The sequence below is a fragment of the Oncorhynchus mykiss genome, chromosome 11 (assembly GCF_057628025.1).
Source record: "Oncorhynchus mykiss isolate SJ-2025 chromosome 11, ASM5762802v1, whole genome shotgun sequence".
Classification (NCBI taxonomy): domain Eukaryota; kingdom Metazoa; phylum Chordata; class Actinopteri; order Salmoniformes; family Salmonidae; genus Oncorhynchus; species Oncorhynchus mykiss.
This window is the reverse complement of record NC_143032.1, coordinates 77,306,371-77,328,044: the sequence shown is the minus strand read 5'-3', so window position 1 is coordinate 77,328,044 and position 21,674 is coordinate 77,306,371. Positions and strand designations below refer to the sequence as shown.

Here is a 21,674-nt window from a genome sequence, read left to right as displayed (position 1 = left end):
CTGTGTTTCTAATGGCTGTTGTTCTCTTTGTGTCTCTAATGTATGTTGTTCTCTCTGTGTCTCTAATGGCTGTTCTCTGTGTCACCAATGGCTGTTGTTCTTTCTGTGTCTCTATTGGCTGTTGTTCTCTCTGTGTCTCTGATGACTGTTGTTCTCTCTGTGTCTCTATTGGCTGTTGTTCTCTCTGTGTCTCTGATGACTGTTGTTCTCTCTGTGTCTCTAATGGCTGTTCTCTGTGTCTCTGATGACTGTTGTTCTCTCTGTGTCTCTATTGGCTGTTGTTCTCTCTGTGTCTCTCTAATGGCTGTTGTTCTCTCTGTGTCTCTATTGGCTGTTGTTCTCTCTGTGTCTCTGATGACTGTTGTTCTCTCTGCGTTTCTAATGGTTGTTGTTCTCTGTGTCACCAATGGCTGTTGTTCTCTCTGTGTCTCTATTGGCTGTTGTTCTCTCTGTGTCTCTGATGACTGTTGTTCTCTCTGCAGGCGAAGCGAGCAGTTCAGAGAGGGGCGACGGCTGTCATTTTTGACGTGTCTGAAAACTCTGATGCCATTGATCAGGTCAGTACACACACACACACACACACATGGTTTCCATGTTTCCATTCACACATTGGGCACTCACATTCCAAGTCTCCACTCAAGAATGGTGGTGGAATGTATAGCGGTCATTTAACAGGCACCTGAGCAACTCTGCTATTTTGTGTGTTTTTGCGCGGTTCTTAACTAGATTTTTACATAGTGTTTCCGCCATCGTTTTCTATGAACGAAAAGAGCTTCTGGCCATCAGAACAGTGATCACTACCCTTGATTTGGATGAAGATTTCTACTTCAAGGGTCAGTCAGAGCAGGACATACTGCTCATCTCGGACCAGGCCCTCCCTCCCCGACACTCTGAAGAGAAAGAGACGGCGATAGAGGACTACATACGGGCACCCTGATGAAACTGTGACTGTAAATAAACCGTCTCTTCCCGATGTTCTATTAGCGAATGAACAACCACCAGAGAACAAACTGGGCGAGCTCCGTTCAAGACTATCCTGAAGAACTGTAATATGTTTCTAGGAAACTTGGCTGAACAAGTTTGAGGTAGCAACAATAAACTGTCCTTTATCGTGAGGTATCTGGTGTATATACTTTACGTATAGCATAACGCTATTATCACATTGACATCAATGCTAGCAGTGTCAGCCCTTTGAGAGCCTGGTTTATATTGACTCTCTTGCAGGGGAAAATAACAGAAGCAGAGGCAGAGATGTTAAATTGCCGTACGCTATACTTTAATCAGAGAGAGCATAATTCACTTGGAAACATGACGACAGGGGAAGAAATAGAAATGGTGAATATGTCTGGTATTTCCCCTGGGATTTTTAAATGACATACTGGGGCAGGGAGGGAGCAGACAACAGAGAGGCTCAGTCCAATAGAGGAGTCCCACTAGAGAGACTGTAGAGAGTACGAAGGGCAGGGAGGGAGCAGACAACAGAGAGGCTCAGTCCAATGGTGGAGTCCCACTAGAGAGACTGTAGAGAGTACGGAGGGCAGGGAGGGTGCAGACAACAGAGAGGCTCAGTCCAATAGAGGAGTCCCACTAGAGAGACTGTAGAGAGTACGAAGGGCAGGGAGGGTGCAGACAACAGAGAGGCTCAGTCCAATGGTGGAGTCCCACTAGAGAGACTGTAGAGAGTACGGAGGGCAGGGAGGGTGCAGACAACAGAGAGGCTCAGTCCAATAGAGGAGTCCCACTAGAGAGACTGTAGAGAGTACGGAGGGCAGGGAGGGAGCAGACAACAGAGAGGCTCAGTCCAATAGAGGAGTCCCACTAGAGAGACTGTAGAGAGTACGGAGGGCAGGGAGGGTGCAGACAACAGAGAGGCTCAGTCCAATAGAGGAGTCCCACTAGAGAGACTATAGAGAGTACGAAGGGCAGGGAGGGAGCAGACAACAGAGAGGCTCAGTCCAATAGAGGAGTCCCACTAGAGAGACTGTAGAGGGTACGAAGGGCAGGGAGGGTGCAGACAACAGAGAGGCTCAGTCCAATAGAGGAGTCCCACTAGAGAGACTGTAGAGGGTACGAAGGGCAGGGAGGGACGGAGGCCGAAAGAGAAACTGATTAGATGAGTTTATTAGTCACAGATGTAATTGCTGGGTACAATGAAATTATTCAGCTCAGAGCTCCAACACTGCAGGTCAAAAAGACAAGTGAATAAAACAATAATCTAAGTAATAATATATATAAAAAATATTTACAAATGTAACCATTTACATGTCCATATGGGGTAGGGGCAGGGTAACTGTCCATATGGGGTAGGGGCAGGGTAACTGTCCATATGGGGTAGGGGCAGGGTAACTGTCCATATGGGGTAGGGGCAGGGTAACTGTCCATATGGGGTAGGGGCAGGGTAACTGTCCATATGGGGTAGGGGCAGGGTAACTGTCCATATGGGGTAGGGGCAGGGTAACTGTCCATATGGGGTAGGGGCAGGGTAACTGTCCATATGGGGTAGGGGCAGGGTAACTGTCCATATGGGGTAGGGGCAGGGTAACTGTCCATATGGGGTAGGGGCAGGGTAACTGTCCATATGGGGTAGGGGCAGGGTAACTGTCCATATGGGGTAGGGGCAGGGTAACTGTCCATATGGGGTAGGGGCAGGGTAACTGTCCATATGGGGTAGGGGCAGGGTAACTGTCCATATGGGGTAGGGGCAGGGTAACTGTCCATATGGGGTAGGGGCAGGGTAACTGTCCATATGGGGTAGGGGCAGGGTAACTGTCCATATGGGGTAGGGGCAGGGTAACTGTCCATATGGGGTAGGGGCAGGGTAACTGTCCATATGGGGTAGGGGCAGGGTAACTGTCCATATGGGGTAGGGGCAGGGTAACTGTCCATATGGGGTAGGGGCAGGGTAACTGTCCATATGGGGTAGGGGCAGGGTAACTGTCCATATGGGGTAGGGGCAGGGTAACTGTCCATATGGGGTAGGGGCAGGGTAACTGTCCATATGGGGTAGGGGCAGGGTAACTGTCCATATGGGGTAGGGGCAGGGTAACTGTCCATATGGGGTAGGGGCAGGGTAACTGTCCATATGGGGTAGGGGCAGGGTAACTGTCCATATGGGGTAGGGGCAGGGTAACTGTCCATATGGGGTAGGGGCAGGGTAACTGTCCATATGGGGTAGGGGCAGGGTAACTGTCCATATGGGGTAGGGGCAGGGTAACTGTCCATATGGGGTAGGGGCAGGGTAACTGTCCATATGGGGTAGGGGCAGGGTAACTGTCCATATGGGGTAGGGGCAGGGTAACTGTCCATATGGGGTAGGGGCAGGGTAACTGTCCATATGGGGTAGGGGCAGGGTAACTGTCCATATGGGGTAGGGGCAGGGTAACTGTCCATATGGGGTAGGGGCAGGGTAACTGTCCATATGGGGTAGGGGCAGGGTAACTGTCCATATGGGGTAGGGGCAGGGTAACTGTCCATATGGGGTAGGGGCAGGGTAACTGTCCATATGGGGTAGGGGCAGGGTAACTGTCCATATGGGGTAGGGGCAGGGTAACTGTCCATATGGGGTAGGGGCAGGGTAACTGTCCATATGGGGTAGGGGCAGGGTAACTGTCCATATGGGGTAGGGGCAGGGTAACTGTCCATATGGGGTAGGGGCAGGGTAACTGTCCATATGGGGTAGGGGCAGGGTAACTGTCCATATGGGGTAGGGGCAGGGTAACTGTCCATATGGGGTAGGGGCAGGGTAACTGTCCATATGGGGTAGGGGCAGGGTAACTGTCCATATGGGGTAGGGGCAGGGTAACTGTCCATATGGGGTAGGGGCAGGGTAACTGTCCATATGGGGTAGGGGCAGGGTAACTGTCCATATGGGGTAGGGGCAGGGTAACTGTCCATATGGGGTAGGGGCAGGGTAACTGTCCATATGGGGTAGGGGCAGGGTAACTGTCCATATGGGGTAGGGGCAGGGTAACTGTCCATATGGGGTAGGGGCAGGGTAACTGTCCATATGGGGTAGGGGCAGGGTAACTGTCCATATGGGGTAGGGGCAGGGTAACTGTCCATATGGGGTAGGGGCAGGGTAACTGTCCATATGGGGTAGGGGCAGGGTAACTGTCCATATGGGGTAGGGGCAGGGTAACTGTCCATATGGGGTAGGGGCAGGGTAACTGTCCATATGGGGTAGGGGCAGGGTAACTGTCCATATGGGGTAGGGGCAGGGTAACTGTCCATATGGGGTAGGGGCAGGGTAACTGTCCATATGGGGTAGGGGCAGGGTAACTGTCCATATGGGGTAGGGGCAGGGTAACTGTCCATATGGGGTAGGGGCAGGGTAACTGTCCATATGGGGTAGGGGCAGGGTAACTGTCCATATGGGGTAGGGGCAGGGTAACTGTCCATATGGGGTAGGGGCAGGGTAACTGTCCATATGGGGTAGGGGCAGGGTAACTGTCCATATGGGGTAGGGGCAGGGTAACTGTCCATATGGGGTAGGGGCAGGGTAACTGTCCATATGGGGTAGGGGCAGGGTAACTGTCCATATGGGGTAGGGGCAGGGTAACTGTCCATATGGGGTAGGGGCAGGGTAACTGTCCATATGGGGTAGGGGCAGGGTAACTGTCCATATGGGGTAGGGGCAGGGTAACTGTCCATATGGGGTAGGGGCAGGGTAACTGTCCATATGGGGTAGGGGCAGGGTAACTGTCCATATGGGGTAGGGGCAGGGTAACTGTCCATATGGGGTAGGGGCAGGGTAACTGTCCATATGGGGTAGGGGCAGGGTAACTGTCCATATGGGGTAGGGGCAGGGTAACTGTCCATATGGGGTAGGGGCAGGGTAACTGTCCATATGGGGTAGGGGCAGGGTAACTGTCCATATGGGGTAGGGGCAGGGTAACTGTCCATATGGGGTAGGGGCAGGGTAACTGTCCATATGGGGTAGGGGCAGGGTAACTGTCCATATGGGGTAGGGGCAGGGTAACTGTCCATATGGGGTAGGGGCAGGGTAACTGTCCATATGGGGTAGGGGCAGGGTAACTGTCCATATGGGGTAGGGGCAGGGTAACTGTCCATATGGGGTAGGGGCAGGGTAACTGTCCATATGGGGTAGGGGCAGGGTAACTGTCCATATGGGGTAGGGGCAGGGTAACTGTCCATATGGGGTAGGGGCAGGGTAACTGTCCATATGGGGTAGGGGCAGGGTAACTGTCCATATGGGGTAGGGGCAGGGTAACTGTCCATATGGGGTAGGGGCAGGGTAACTGTCCATATGGGGTAGGGGCAGGGTAACTGTCCATATGGGGTAGGGGCAGGGTAACTGTCCATATGGGGTAGGGGCAGGGTAACTGTCCATATGGGGTAGGGGCAGGGTAACTGTCCATATGGGGTAGGGGCAGGGTAACTGTCCATATGGGGTAGGGGCAGGGTAACTGTCCATATGGGGTAGGGGCAGGGTAACTGTCCATATGGGGTAGGGGCAGGGTAACTGTCCATATGGGGTAGGGGCAGGGTAACTGTCCATATGGGGTAGGGGCAGGGTAACTGTCCATATGGGGTAGGGGCAGGGTAACTGTCCATATGGGGTAGGGGCAGGGTAACTGTCCATATGGGGTAGGGGCAGGGTAACTGTCCATATGGGGTAGGGGCAGGGTAACTGTCCATATGGGGTAGGGGCAGGGTAACTGTCCATATGGGGTAGGGGCAGGGTAACTGTCCATATGGGGTAGGGGCAGGGTAACTGTCCATATGGGGTAGGGGCAGGGTAACTGTCCATATGGGGTAGGGGCAGGGTAACTGTCCATATGGGGTAGGGGCAGGGTAACTGTCCATATGGGGTAGGGGCAGGGTAACTGTCCATATGGGGTAGGGGCAGGGTAACTGTCCATATGGGGTAGGGGCAGGGTAACTGTCCATATGGGGTAGGGGCAGGGTAACTGTCCATATGGGGTAGGGGCAGGGTAACTGTCCATATGGGGTAGGGGCAGGGTAACTGTCCATATGGGGTAGGGGCAGGGTAACTGTCCATATGGGGTAGGGGCAGGGTAACTGTCCATATGGGGTAGGGGCAGGGTAACTGTCCATATGGGGTAGGGGCAGGGTAACTGTCCATATGGGGTAGGGGCAGGGTAACTGTCCATATGGGGTAGGGGCAGGGTAACTGTCCATATGGGGTAGGGGCAGGGTAACTGTCCATATGGGGTAGGGGCAGGGTAACTGTCCATATGGGGTAGGGGCAGGGTAACTGTCCATATGGGGTAGGGGCAGGGTAACTGTCCATATGGGGTAGGGGCAGGGTAACTGTCCATATGGGGTAGGGGCAGGGTAACTGTCCATATGGGGTAGGGGCAGGGTAACTGTCCATATGGGGTAGGGGCAGGGTAACTGTCCATATGGGGTAGGGGCAGGGTAACTGTCCATATGGGGTAGGGGCAGGGTAACTGTCCATATGGGGTAGGGGCAGGGTAACTGTCCATATGGGGTAGGGGCAGGGTAACTGTCCATATGGGGTAGGGGCAGGGTAACTGTCCATATGGGGTAGGGGCAGGGTAACTGTCCATATGGGGTAGGGGCAGGGTAACTGTCCATATGGGGTAGGGGCAGGGTAACTGTCCATATGGGGTAGGGGCAGGGTAACTGTCCATATGGGGTAGGGGCAGGGTAACTGTCCATATGGGGTAGGGGCAGGGTAACTGTCCATATGGGGTAGGGGCAGGGTAACTGTCCATATGGGGTAGGGGCAGGGTAACTGTCCATATGGGGTAGGGGCAGGGTAACTGTCCATATGGGGTAGGGGCAGGGTAACTGTCCATATGGGGTAGGGGCAGGGTAACTGTCCATATGGGGTAGGGGCAGGGTAACTGTCCATATGGGGTAGGGGCAGGGTAACTGTCCATATGGGGTAGGGGCAGGGTAACTGTCCATATGGGGTAGGGGCAGGGTAACTGTCCATATGGGGTAGGGGCAGGGTAACTGTCCATATGGGGTAGGGGCAGGGTAACTGTCCATATGGGGTAGGGGCAGGGTAACTGTCCATATGGGGTAGGGGCAGGGTAACTGTCCATATGGGGTAGGGGCAGGGTAACTGTCCATATGGGGTAGGGGCAGGGTAACTGTCCATATGGGGTAGGGGCAGGGTAACTGTCCATATGGGGTAGGGGCAGGGTAACTGTCCATATGGGGTAGGGGCAGGGTAACTGTCCATATGGGGTAGGGGCAGGGTAACTGTCCATATGGGGTAGGGGCAGGGTAACTGTCCATATGGGGTAGGGGCAGGGTAACTGTCCATATGGGGTAGGGGCAGGGTAACTGTCCATATGGGGTAGGGGCAGGGTAACTGTCCATATGGGGTAGGGGCAGGGTAACTGTCCATATGGGGTAGGGGCAGGGTAACTGTCCATATGGGGTAGGGGCAGGGTAACTGTCCATATGGGGTAGGGGCAGGGTAACTGTCCATATGGGGTAGGGGCAGGGTAACTGTCCATATGGGGTAGGGGCAGGGTAACTGTCCATATGGGGTAGGGGCAGGGTAACTGTCCATATGGGGTAGGGGCAGGGTAACTGTCCATATGGGGTAGGGGCAGGGTAACTGTCCATATGGGGTAGGGGCAGGGTAACTGTCCATATGGGGTAGGGGCAGGGTAACTGTCCATTGTGGGGGGGACTGGGAGAACAGGTGGTGGCTATTCAGCAGCCTGATGGTCTGAGGCTAGAAACTATTGGCCAGTCTGACAGTTTCTGCCACGATGCTCCTATACTGCACACGTGTGAGTGATGGAAGCATGGAGAACGGCACATGGTTCGGGTGGCTGGGGTTCCTGATGATCTTCTTGGCCTTCCTGCGACACCTGGTGTTGTAGGTGTCCTGGAAGGCAGTCAGTGTGCAGCCAATGATGCGTTAGGCTGAGCGACCCACCCTCTGAGACTTCGGCCATATTCCCAGTCATCTATACATGGTTAAATGCGGTGGTTCGCGCTTTCAGTTTTGCGCGAATGCCGCCATCTATCCATGGTTTCTGGTTAGGGTAAGTTTTAATAGTCACAGGGAGTACAGGAGGGGGCTGAAGATGCACCCTTGTGGGGCCCCAGTGTTGAGGATTAGTGTGGAGGAGATAATGTTGTCTACCTTCACCACCTGGGGACAGCCCATCAGGAAGTCCAGGACCCAGTTGCCCACGGACGGCAGACTAGAGAGAGAGAAGCTCTATGTCCAGTCTGTGTCCAATACGGCCAAATACAGAACATACAATTAATTGACTTCCCTCCCTCTCCGTCCTTCCTTCCCTCCCTTCTTCCCTCCCTCCTTCATTTCTCCCTCCCTCCTTCCCTCCCTCCTCCATTACTCCCTCCCTCCCTCCACCCCATCCCTTCCTCCCTCCTCCTCCATTTCTCCCTCCTTCCCTCCCTCCTCCATTACTCCCTCCCTCCACCCCTCCCCCTCCTCCATTTCTCCCTCCCTCCATCCCTCCCTCCCTCTTCCATTTCACCCTCCCTCCTTCCCTCCCTCCTCCATTTCTCCCTCCCTCCATCCCTCCCTCCCTCCTCCATTTCTCCCTCCCTCCATCCTCCATTTCACCCTCCCTCCCTCCTCCATTTCTCCCTCCCTCCATCCTTCCCTCCCTCCTCCATTTCACCCTCCCTCCATCCTCCATTTCACCCTCCCTCCATCCCTCCCTCCCTCCTCCATTTCTCCCTCCCTCCATCCTCCATTTCTCCCTCCCTCCATCCCTTCCTCCTCCATTTCTCCCTCCCTCCATCCTCCATTTCACCCTCCCTCCCTCCTCCATTTCTCCCTCCCTCCATCCTTCCCGCCATCCTCCATTTCTTCCTCCAGCCCTCCTTCCCTCCCCCCTCCATTTCTCCCTGCTCCATCCCTCCCTCCCGCCTTCCCTCCCTCCCTCCTCCATCCCTCCCTCCTCCATCCCTCCCTCCTCCATCTCTCCCTCCTCCTCTCCCTCCCTCCTCCATCCCCCACGCTCTAGAGGATGACCACAGTTTCCACGTCTCTGTCTTTGTCTCTCTCTGTCTCTCTGTCTCTCTCTCTCTCTCTGTCTCTCTCTCTCTCTCTCTCTCTCTCTCTCTCTCTCTCCATCTTACAGGAGATGGAAATGAGAGACTATGTTGAAGATGAGCACACAGTTGTTATCCATCATTAAGGTTAACGTGTGTGTTGTCCTGTATACAGTAAATGTCCTTGTGTGTTAGTTCTCCTACCCTAATGTGCGTGTCTGTGTGTTCTCCTCTCCCATAGCTAAACAAGTTAGCAGAGGACCCTCTGAAGAGGCCTGTGGTTTATGTGAAGGGGGCCGATGCTGTTAAGCTGATGAACATAGTCAACAAGCAGAAAGTGGCCCGCGCCAGGATCCAGCACAGACCACCGAGGGTAAACATTAAAAATATATATAGATGTTTTATTGTGACATACACCAAATAGGTGCAGTGTAATGCGTTGTTTTACAGGGTCAGCCATAGTAGCACGGCGTCCCTGGAGTAAGTGCCTTGCTCAAGGGCACATCGACAGATGGACCAACGCTTTAACACGTAGGCTACCTGCCGCCACGAGCACAACAATGAGCCAAACCAAAGCAGAACTACTGGGAAGAGAGTAACTGTGTGTGTGTGTGTGTGTGTGTGTGTGTGTGTGTGTGTGTGTGTGTGTGTGTGTGTGTGTGTGTGCGCACAATTGCAAGTGAATACGCAAGCCAAGACATATTTTAGTTATTATGACTCTCATTTAAACCCTGCTGTCACACTTCACAAAGTATTGACTGACTCGAGTCCCACAGCTAACAGCTTCAGATATGGGAAGACACTCTAACAGGGAAATCTGAGCCACTCTCTATTCTTAGTTATTTCACATTTCAATTTCACACAGTCAATTTATCAATGGATGTAGCCAGGGGTACAACTATGCCCAGTTCTGTTATTCAATCCCTGTGTGTGTTTATTAGTCATCAACACATGATGTGTATATGATTTGTTCTTCCAGTCTGTTTCAGTGGTCGTGCCCTCATTCCAGTTTGTTTCAGTGGTCATGCCCTCATTCCAGACTGTTTCAGTGGTAATTCCATCATTCCAGACTGTTTCAGTGGTAATTCCATCATTCCAGACTGTTTCAGTGGTAATTCCATCATTCCAGACTCTTTCAGTGATCATTCCAGACTGTTTCAGTGGTAATTCCATCATTCCAGACTGTTTCAGTGGTAATTCCATCATTCCAGACTCTTTCAGTGATCATTCCAGACTGTTTCAGTGATCATTCCTGACTGTTGCAATGGTAATTCCATCATTCCAGACTCTTTCAGTGGTAATCCCATCATTCCATACTGTTTCAGTGATCATTCCTGACTGTTTCAATGGTAATTCCATCATTCCAGACTGTTTCAGTGGTAATTCCATCATTCCAGACTCTTTCAGTGATCATTCCAGACTGTTTCAGTGATCATTCCATTGCTTCAATGGTAATTCCATCATTCCAGACTGTTTCAGTGATCATTCCAGACTGTTTCAGTGATCATTCCTGACTGTTTCAATGGTAATTCCATCATTCCAGACTGTTTCAGTGATCATTCCATTGCTTCAATGGTAATTCCATCATTCCAGACTGTTTCAGTGATCATTCCAGATTGTTTCAGTGGTAATCCCATCATTCCAGACTGTTTCAATGATCATTCCAGATTGTTTCAGTGGTAATCCCATCATTCCAGACTGTTTCAGTGATCATTCCTGACTGTTTCAATGATAATCCCATAATTCCAGACTGTTTCAGTGATCATTCCTGACTGTTTAAATGGTAATTCCATCATTCCAGACTGTTTCAGTGGTAATTCCATCATTCCAGACTCTTTCAGTGATCATTCCAGACTGTTTCAGTGGTAATTCCATCATTCCAGACTCGTTTAGTGATCATTCCTGACTGTTTCAATGGTAATTCCATCATTCCAGACTCTTTCAGTGATCATTCCAGACTCTTTCAGTGGTAATTCCATCATTCCAGACTCGTTCAGTGATAATTCCTGACTGTTTCAATGGTAATTCCATCATTCCAGACTGTTTCAGTGATCATTCCATTGCTTCAATGGTAATTCCATAATTCCAGACTGTTTCAGTGATCATTCCAGACTGTTTCAGTGATCATTCCATTGCTTCAATGGTAATTCCATCCTTCCAGACTGTTTCGGTGATCATTCCAGATTGTTTCAGTGGTAATCCCATCATTCCAGACTGTTTCAATGATCATTCCAGATTGTTTCAGTGGTAATCCCATCATTCCAGACTGTTTCAGTGATCATTCCTGACTGTTTCAATGGTAATCCCATCATTCCAGACTGTTTCAGTGATTATTCCTGACTGTTTCAATGGTAATTCCATCATTCCAGACTGTTTCAGTGGTAATTCCATCATTCCAGACTCTTTCAGTGATCATTCCAGACTGTTTCAGTGGTAATTCCATCATTCCAGACTCTTTCAGTGATCATTCCAGACTCTTTCAGTGGTAATTCCATCATTCCAGACTCGTTCAGTGATAATTCCTGACTGTTTCAATGGTAATTCCATCATTTCAGACTGTTTCAGTGATCATTCCATTGCTTCAATGGTAATTCCATAATTCCAGACTGTTTCAGTGATCATTCCAGACTGTTTCAGTGATCATTCCAGACTGTTTCAGTGATCATTCCAGACTGTTTCAGTGATCATTCCATTGCTTCAATGGTAATTCCATCCTTCCAGACTGTTTCGGTGATCATTCCAGATTGTTTCAGTGGTAATCCCATCATTCCAGACTGTTTCAATGATCATTCCAGATTGTTTCAGTGGTAATCCCATCATTCCAGACTGTTTCAGTGATCATTCCTGACTGTTTCAATGGTAATCCCATCATTCCAGACTGTTTCAGTGATTATTCCTGACTGTTTCAATGGTAATTCCATCATTCCAGACTGTTTCAGTGGTAATTCCATCATTCCAGACTCTTTCAGTGATCATTCCAGACTGTTTCAGTGGTAATTCCATCATTCCAGACTGTTTCAGTGATCATTCCAGACTGTTTCAGTGATCATTCCTGACTGTTGCAATGGTAATTCCATCATTCCAGACTGTTTCAGTGGTAATCCCATCATTCCATACTGTTTCAGTGATCATTCCTGACTGTTTCAATGGTAATTCCATCATTCCAGACTGTTTCAGTGATCATTCCAGACTGTTTCAGTGATCATTCCTGACTGTTTCAATGGTAATTCCATCATTCCAGACTGTTTCAGTGATCATTCCAGACTGTTTCAGTGATCATTCCTGACTGTTTAAATGGTAATGCCATCATTCCTGACTGTTTCAGTGATCATTCCATTGCTTCAATGGTAATTCCATCATTCCAGACTGTTTCAGTGATCATTCCAGACTGTTTCAGTGATCATTCCTGACTGTTTAAATGGTAATGCCATCATTCCTGACTGTTTCAGTGATCATTCCTGACTGTTGCAATGGTAATTCCATCATTCCAGACTGTTTCAGTGGTAATCCCATCATTCCATACTGTTTCAGTGATCATTCCTGACTGTTTCAATGGTAATTCCATCATTCCAGACTGTTTCAGTGATCATTCCAGACTGTTTCAGTGATCATTCCTGACTGTTTCAATGGTAATTCCATCATTCCAGACTGTTTCAGTGATCATTCCAGACTGTTTCAGTGATCATTCCTGACTGTTTAAATGGTAATGCCATCATTCCTGACTGTTTCAGTGATCATTCCATTGCTTCAATGGTAATTCCATCATTCCAGACTGTTTCAGTGATCATTCCTGACTGTTTCAATGGTAATTCCATCATTCCAGACTGTTTCAGTGGTAATCCTATCATTCCAGACTGTTTCAGTGATCATTCCTGACTGTTTCAATGCTAATTCCATCATTCCAGACTGTTTCAGTGATCATTCCAGACTGTTTCAGTGATCATTCCTGACTGTTTCAATGGTAATTCCATCATTCCAGACTGTTTCAGTGGCAATCCCATCATTCTAGACTGTTTCAGTGATCATTCCATTGCTTCAATGGTAATTCCATCATTCCAGACTGTTTCAGTGATCATTCCAGATTGTTTCAGTGGTAATCCCATCATTCCAGACTGTTTCAATGATCATTCCAGATTGTTTCAGTGGTAATCCCATCCTTCCAGACTGTTTCAGTGATCATTCCTGACTGTTTCAGTGGTAATCCCATCATTCCAGACTGTTTCAATGATCATTCCAGATTGTTTCAGTGGTAATCCCATCCTTCCAGACTGTTTCAGTGATCATTCCTGACTGTTTCAATGGTAATTCCATCATTCCAGACTGTTTCAATAATAATCCCATAATTCCAGACTGTTTCAGTGATCATTCCTGACTGTTTCAATGGTAATTCCATCATTCCAGACTGTTTCAGTGGTAATTCCATCATTCCAGACTCTTTCAGTGATCATTCCAGACTCGTTCAGTGATCATTCCTGACTGTTTCAACAGTAATTCCATCATTCCAGACTGTTTCAGTGATCATTCCAGACTGTTTCAGTGATCATTCCTGACTGTTTCAATGGTAATTCCATCATTCCAGACTGTTTCAGTGGTAATCCTATCATTCCTGACTGTTTCAGTGATCATTCCTGACTGTTTCAATGTTAATTCCATCATTCCAGACTGTTTCAGTGATAATTCCTGACTGTTTCAATGGTAATTCCATCATTCCAGACTGTTTCAGTGATCATTCCTGACTGTTTCAATGGTAATTCCATCATTCCAGACTGTTTCAGTGATCATTCCAGACTCTTTCGGTGGTAATCCCATCATTCCAGACTCTTTCAGTGATCATTCCAGACTGTTTCAGTGGTAATTCCATCATTCCAGACTCTTTCAGTGATCATTCCAGACTGTTTCAGTGGGAATTCCATCATTCCAGTTTCAGTGGTAATTCCATCATTCCAGACTGTTTCAGTGGTAATTCCATCATTCCAGACTGTTTCAGTGGTAAGTCCATCATTCCAGACTGTTTCAGTGGTAATTCCATCATTCCAGACTCTTTCAGTGATCATTCCAGTTTCAGTGGTAATTCCATCATTCCAGTTTCAGTGGTAATTCCATCATTCCAGACTGTTTCAGTGGTAATCCCATCATTCCAGACTGTTTCAGTGATCATTCCTGACTGTTTCAATGGTAATCCCATCATTCCAGACTGTTTCAGTGATTATTCCTGACTGTTTCAATGGTAATTCCATCATTCCAGACTGTTTCAGTGGTAATTCCATCATTCCAGACTCTTTCAGTGATCATTCCAGACTGTTTCAGTGGTAATTCCATCATTCCAGACTGTTTCAGTGATCATTCCAGACTGTTTCAGTGATCATTCCAGACTCTTTCAGTGATCATTCCAGACTTTTTCAGTGGTAATTCCATCATTCCAGACTCGTTCAGTGATCATTCCTGACTGTTTCAACAGTAATTCCATCATTCCAGACTGTTTCAGTGATCATTCCAGACTGTTTCAGTGATCATTCCTGACTGTTTCAATGGTAATTCCATCATTCCAGACTGTTTCAGTGGTAATCCTATCATTCCTGACTGTTTCAGTGATCATTCCTGACTGTTTCAATGGTAATTCCATCATTCCGGACTGTTTCAGTGGTAATCCCATCATTCCTGACTGTTTCAGTGATCATTCCATTGCTTCAATGGTAATTCCATCATTCCAGACTGTTTCAGTGATCATTCCAAACTGTTTTAGTGATCATTCCAGACTGTTTCAGTAATCATTCCATTGCTTCAATGGTAATTCCATCATTCCAGACTGTTTCAGTGATCATTCCAGACTGTTTCAGTGATCATTCCTGACTGTTTCAATGGTAATTCCATCATTCCAGACTGTTTCAGTGGTAATCCCATCATTCCAGACTGTTTCAGTGATCATTCCATTGCTTCAATGGTAATTCCATCATTCCAGACTCGTTCAGTGATCATTCCTGACTGTTTCAACAGTAATTCCATCATTCCAGACTGTTTCAGTGATCATTCCAGACTGTTTCAGTGATCATTCCTGACTGTTTCAATGGTAATTCCATCATTCCAGACTGTTTCAGTGGTAATCCTATCATTCCTGACTGTTTCAGTGTTAATTCCATCATTCCAGACTGTTTCAGTGATCATTCCAGACTGTTTCAGTGATCATTCCAGACTGTTTCAGTGATCATTCCAGACTGTTTCAGTGATCATTCCATTGCTTCAATGGTAATTCCATCCTTCCAGACTGTTTCGGTGATCATTCCAGATTGTTTCAGTGGTAATCCCATCATTCCAGACTGTTTCAATGATCATTCCAGATTGTTTCAGTGGTAATCCCATCATTCCAGACTGTTTCAGTGATCATTCCTGACTGTTTCAATGGTAATCCCATCATTCCAGACTGTTTCAGTGATTATTCCTGACTGTTTCAATGGTAATTCCATCATTCCAGACTGTTTCAGTGGTAATTCCATCATTCCAGACTCTTTCAGTGATCATTCCAGACTGTTTCAGTGGTAATTCCATCATTCCAGACTGTTTCAGTGATCATTCCAGACTGTTTCAGTGATCATTCCTGACTGTTGCAATGGTAATTCCATCATTCCAGACTGTTTCAGTGGTAATCCCATCATTCCATACTGTTTCAGTGATCATTCCTGACTGTTTCAATGGTAATTCCATCATTCCAGACTGTTTCAGTGATCATTCCAGACTGTTTCAGTGATCATTCCTGACTGTTTCAATGGTAATTCCATCATTCCAGACTGTTTCAGTGATCATTCCAGACTGTTTCAGTGATCATTCCTGACTGTTTAAATGGTAATGCCATCATTCCTGACTGTTTCAGTGATCATTCCATTGCTTCAATGGTAATTCCATCATTCCAGACTGTTTCAGTGATCATTCCAGACTGTTTCAGTGATCATTCCTGACTGTTTAAATGGTAATGCCATCATTCCTGACTGTTTCAGTGATCATTCCTGACTGTTGCAATGGTAATTCCATCATTCCAGACTGTTTCAGTGGTAATCCCATCATTCCATACTGTTTCAGTGATCATTCCTGACTGTTTCAATGGTAATTCCATCATTCCAGACTGTTTCAGTGATCATTCCAGACTGTTTCAGTGATCATTCCTGACTGTTTCAATGGTAATTCCATCATTCCAGACTGTTTCAGTGATCATTCCAGACTGTTTCAGTGATCATTCCTGACTGTTTAAATGGTAATGCCATCATTCCTGACTGTTTCAGTGATCATTCCATTGCTTCAATGGTAATTCCATCATTCCAGACTGTTTCAGTGATCATTCCTGACTGTTTCAATGGTAATTCCATCATTCCAGACTGTTTCAGTGGTAATCCTATCATTCCAGACTGTTTCAGTGATCATTCCTGACTGTTTCAATGCTAATTCCATCATTCCAGACTGTTTCAGTGATCATTCCAGACTGTTTCAGTGATCATTCCTGACTGTTTCAATGGTAATTCCATCATTCCAGACTGTTTCAGTGGCAACCCCATCATTCTAGACTGTTTCAGTGATCATTCCATTGCTTCAATGGTAATTCCATCATTCCAGACTGTTTCAGTGATCATTCCAGATTGTTTCAGTGGTAATCCCATCATTCCAGACTGTTTCAATGATCATTCCAGATTGTTTCAGTGGTAATCCCATCCTTCCAGACTGTTTCAGTGATCATTCCTGACTGTTTCAGTGGTAATCCCATCATTCCAGACTGTTTCAATGATCATTCCAGATTGTTTCAGTGGTAATCCCATCCTTCCAGACTGTTTCAGTGATCATTCCTGACTGTTTCAATGGTAATTCCATCATTCCAGACTGTTTCAATAATAATCCCATAATTCCAGACTGTTTCAGTGATCATTCCTGACTGTTTCAATGGTAATTCCATCATTCCAGACTGTTTCAGTGGTAATTCCATCATTCCAGACTCTTTCAGTGATCATTCCAGACTCGTTCAGTGATCATTCCTGACTGTTTCAACAGTAATTCCATCATTCCAGACTGTTTCAGTGATCATTCCAGACTGTTTCAGTGATCATTCCTGACTGTTTCAATGGTAATTCCATCATTCCAGACTGTTTCAGTGGTAATCCTATCATTCCTGACTGTTTCAGTGATCATTCCTGACTGTTTCAATGTTAATTCCATCATTCCAGACTGTTTCAGTGATAATTCCTGACTGTTTCAATGGTAATTCCATCATTCCAGACTGTTTCAGTGATCATTCCTGACTGTTTCAATGGTAATTCCATCATTCCAGACTGTTTCAGTGATCATTCCAGACTCTTTCGGTGGTAATCCCATCATTCCAGACTCTTTCAGTGATCATTCCAGACTGTTTCAGTGGTAATTCCATCATTCCAGACTCTTTCAGTGATCATTCCAGACTGTTTCAGTGGGAATTCCATCATTCCAGTTTCAGTGGTAATTCCATCATTCCAGACTGTTTCAGTGGTAATTCCATCATTCCAGACTGTTTCAGTGGTAAGTCCATCATTCCAGACTGTTTCAGTGGTAATTCCATCATTCCAGACTCTTTCAGTGATCATTCCAGTTTCAGTGGTAATTCCATCATTCCAGTTTCAGTGGTAATTCCATCATTCCAGACTGTTTCAGTGGTAATCCCATCATTCCAGACTGTTTCAGTGATCATTCCTGACTGTTTCAATGGTAATCCCATCATTCCAGACTGTTTCAGTGATTATTCCTGACTGTTTCAATGGTAATTCCATCATTCCAGACTGTTTCAGTGGTAATTCCATCATTCCAGACTCTTTCAGTGATCATTCCAGACTGTTTCAGTGGTAATTCCATCATTCCAGACTGTTTCAGTGATCATTCCAGACTGTTTCAGTGATCATTCCAGACTCTTTCAGTGATCATTCCAGACTTTTTCAGTGGTAATTCCATCATTCCAGACTCGTTCAGTGATCATTCCTGACTGTTTCAACAGTAATTCCATCATTCCAGACTGTTTCAGTGATCATTCCAGACTGTTTCAGTGATCATTCCTGACTGTTTCAATGGTAATTCCATCATTCCAGACTGTTTCAGTGGTAATCCTATCATTCCTGACTGTTTCAGTGATCATTCCTGACTGTTTCAATGGTAATTCCATCATTCCGGACTGTTTCAGTGGTAATCCCATCATTCCTGACTGTTTCAGTGATCATTCCATTGCTTCAATGGTAATTCCATCATTCCAGACTGTTTCAGTGATCATTCCAAACTGTTTTAGTGATCATTCCAGACTGTTTCAGTAATCATTCCATTGCTTCAATGGTAATTCCATCATTCCAGACTGTTTCAGTGATCATTCCAGACTGTTTCAGTGATCATTCCTGACTGTTTCAATGGTAATTCCATCATTCCAGACTGTTTCAGTGGTAATCCCATCATTCCAGACTGTTTCAGTGATCATTCCATTGCTTCAATGGTAATTCCATCATTCCAGACTCGTTCAGTGATCATTCCTGACTGTTTCAACAGTAATTCCATCATTCCAGACTGTTTCAGTGATCATTCCAGACTGTTTCAGTGATCATTCCTGACTGTTTCAATGGTAATTCCATCATTCCAGACTGTTTCAGTGGTAATCCTATCATTCCTGACTGTTTCAGTGTTAATTCCATCATTCCAGACTGTTTCAGTGATAATTCCTGACTGTTTCAATGGTAATTCCATCATTCCAGACTGTTTCAGTGATCATTCCTGACTGTTTCAATGGTAATTCCATCATTCCAGACTGTTTCAGTGATCATTCCAGACTGTTTCAGTGGTAATTCCATCATTCCAGACTCTTTCAGTGATCATTCCAGACTGTTTCAGTGGGAATTCCATCATTCCAGTTTCAGTGGTAATTCCATCATTCCAGACTGTTTCAGTGGTAATTCCATCATTCCAGACTGTTTCAGTGGTAAATCCATCATTCCAGACTGTTTCAGTGGTAATTCCATCATTCCAGACTCTTTCAGTGATCATTCCAGTTTCAGTGGTAATTCCATCATTCCAGTTTCAGTGGTAATTCCATCATTCCAGACTGTTTCAGTGGTAATCCCATCATTCCAGACTGTTTCAGTGATCATTCCTGACTGTTTCAATGGTAATCCCATCATTCCAGACTGTTTCAGTGATTATTCCTGACTGTTTCAATGGTAATTCCATCATTCCAGACTGTTTCAGTGGTAATTCCATCATTCCAGACTCTTTCAGTGATCATTCCAGACTGTTTCAGTGGTAATTCCATCATTCCAGACTGTTTCAGTGATCATTCCAGACTGTTTCAGTGATCATTCCAGACTCTTTCAGTGATCATTCCAGACTTTTTCAGTGGTAATTCCATCATTCCAGACTCGTTCAGTGATCATTCCTGACTGTTTCAACAGTAATTCCATCATTCCAGACTGTTTCAGTGATCATTCCAGACTGTTTCAGTGATCATTCCTGACTGTTTCAATGGTAATTCCATCATTCCAGACTGTTTCAGTGGTAATCCTATCATTCCTGACTGTTTCAGTGATCATTCCTGACTGTTTCAATGGTAATTCCATCATTCCGGACTGTTTCAGTGGTAATCCCATCATTCCTGACTGTTTCAGTGATCATTCCATTGCTTCAATGGTAATTCCATCATTCCAGACTGTTTCAGTGATCATTCCAAACTGTTTTAGTGATCATTCCAGACTGTTTCAGTAATCATTCCATTGCTTCAATGGTAATTCCATCATTCCAGACTGTTTCAGTGATCATTCCAGACTGTTTCAGTGATCATTCCTGACTGTTTCAATGGTAATTCCATCATTCCAGACTGTTTCAGTGGTAATCCCATCATTCCAGACTGTTTCAGTGATCATTCCATTGCTTCAATGGTAATTCCATCATTCCAGACTGTTTCAGTGATCATTCCTGACTGTTTCAATGGTAATTCCATCATTCCAGACTGTTTCAGTGGTAATCCTATCATTCCTGACTGTTTCAGTGATCATTCCTGACTGTTTCAATGTTAATTCCATCATTCCAGACTGTTTCAGTGATAATTCCTGACTGTTTCAATGGTAATTCCATCATTCCAGACTGTTTCAGTGATCATTCCTGACTGTTTCAATGGTAATTCCATCATTCCAGACTGTTTCAGTGATCATTCCAGACTCTTTCGGTGGTAATCCCATCATTCCAGACTCTTTCAGTGATCATTCCAGACTGTTTCAGTGGTAATTCCATCATTCCAGACTCTTTCAGTGATCATTCCAGACTGTTTCAGTGGGAATTCCATCATTCCAGTTTCAGTGGTAATTCCATCATTCCAGACTGTTTCAGTGGTAATTCCATCATTCCAGACTGTTTCAGTGGTAAGTCCATCATTCCAGACTGTTTCAGTGGTAATTCCATCATTCCAGACTCTTTCAGTGATCATTCCAGTTTCAGTGGTAATTCCATCATTCCAGTTTCAGTGGTAATTCCATCATTCCAGACTGTTTCAGTGGTAATCCCATCATTCCAGACTGTTTCAGTGATCATTCCTGACTGTTTCAATGGTAATCCCATCATTCCAGACTGTTTCAGTGATTATTCCTGACTGTTTCAATGGTAATTCCATCATTCCAGACTGTTTCAGTGGTAATTCCATCATTCCAGACTCTTTCAGTGATCATTCCAGACTGTTTCAGTGGTAATTCCATCATTCCAGACTGTTTCAGTGATCATTCCAGACTGTTTCAGTGATCATTCCAGACTCTTTCAGTGATCATTCCAGACTTTTTCAGTGGTAATTCCATCATTCCAGACTCGTTCAGTGATCATTCCTGACTGTTTCAGTGATCATTCCTGACTGTTTCAATGGTAATTCCATCATTCCAGACTGTTTCAGTGGTAATCCTATCATTCCTGACTGTTTCAGTGATCATTCCTGACTGTTTCAATGGTAATTCCATCATTCCGGACTGTTTCAGTGGTAATCCCATCATTCCTGACTGTTTCAGTGATCATTCCATTGCTTCAATGGTAATTCCATCATTCCAGACTGTTTCAGTGATCATTCCAAACTGTTTTAGTGATCATTCCAGACTGTTTCAGTAATCATTCCATTGCTTCAATGGTAATTCCATCATTCCAGACTGTTTCAGTGATCATTCCAGACTGTTTCAGTGATCATTCCTGACTGTTTCAATGGTAATTCCATCATTCCAGACTGTTTCAGTGGTAATCCCATCATTCCAGACTGTTTCAGTGATCATTCCTGACTGTTTCAATGGTAATCCCATCATTCCAGACTGTTTCAGTGATTATTCCTGACTGTTTCAATGGTAATTCCATCATTCCAGACTGTTTCAGTGGTAATTCCATCATTCCAGACTCTTTCAGTGATCATTCCAGACTGTTTCAGTGGTAATTCCATCATTCCAGACTGTTTCAGTGATCATTCCAGACTGTTTCAGTGATCATTCCAGACTCTTTCAGTGATCATTCCAGACTTTTTCAGTGGTAATTCCATCATTCCAGACTCGTTCAGTGATCATTCCTGACTGTTTCAACAGTAATTCCATCATTCCAGACTGTTTCAGTGATCATTCCAGACTGTTTCAGTGATCATTCCTGACTGTTTCAATGGTAATTCCATCATTCCAGAC

At 46.0% G+C, this 21,674-nt stretch overlaps 1 protein-coding gene across 1 annotated transcript in view; it reads left to right on the top strand.

Moving 5' to 3' along the window:
* The window catches only part of LOC110536392 (E3 ubiquitin-protein ligase znrf3), a 214,017-nt gene that overhangs the window by 163,934 nt on the left and 28,409 nt on the right, over window positions 1-21,674 (top strand). Inside the window, exons 3-4 of the mRNA XM_036936352.2 lie at window positions 483-557; window positions 9,245-9,376. Of these exons, the coding sequence (XP_036792247.2) occupies window positions 483-557; window positions 9,245-9,376 (207 nt within the window). The remainder of the gene's footprint in view (window positions 1-482; window positions 558-9,244; window positions 9,377-21,674) is intronic.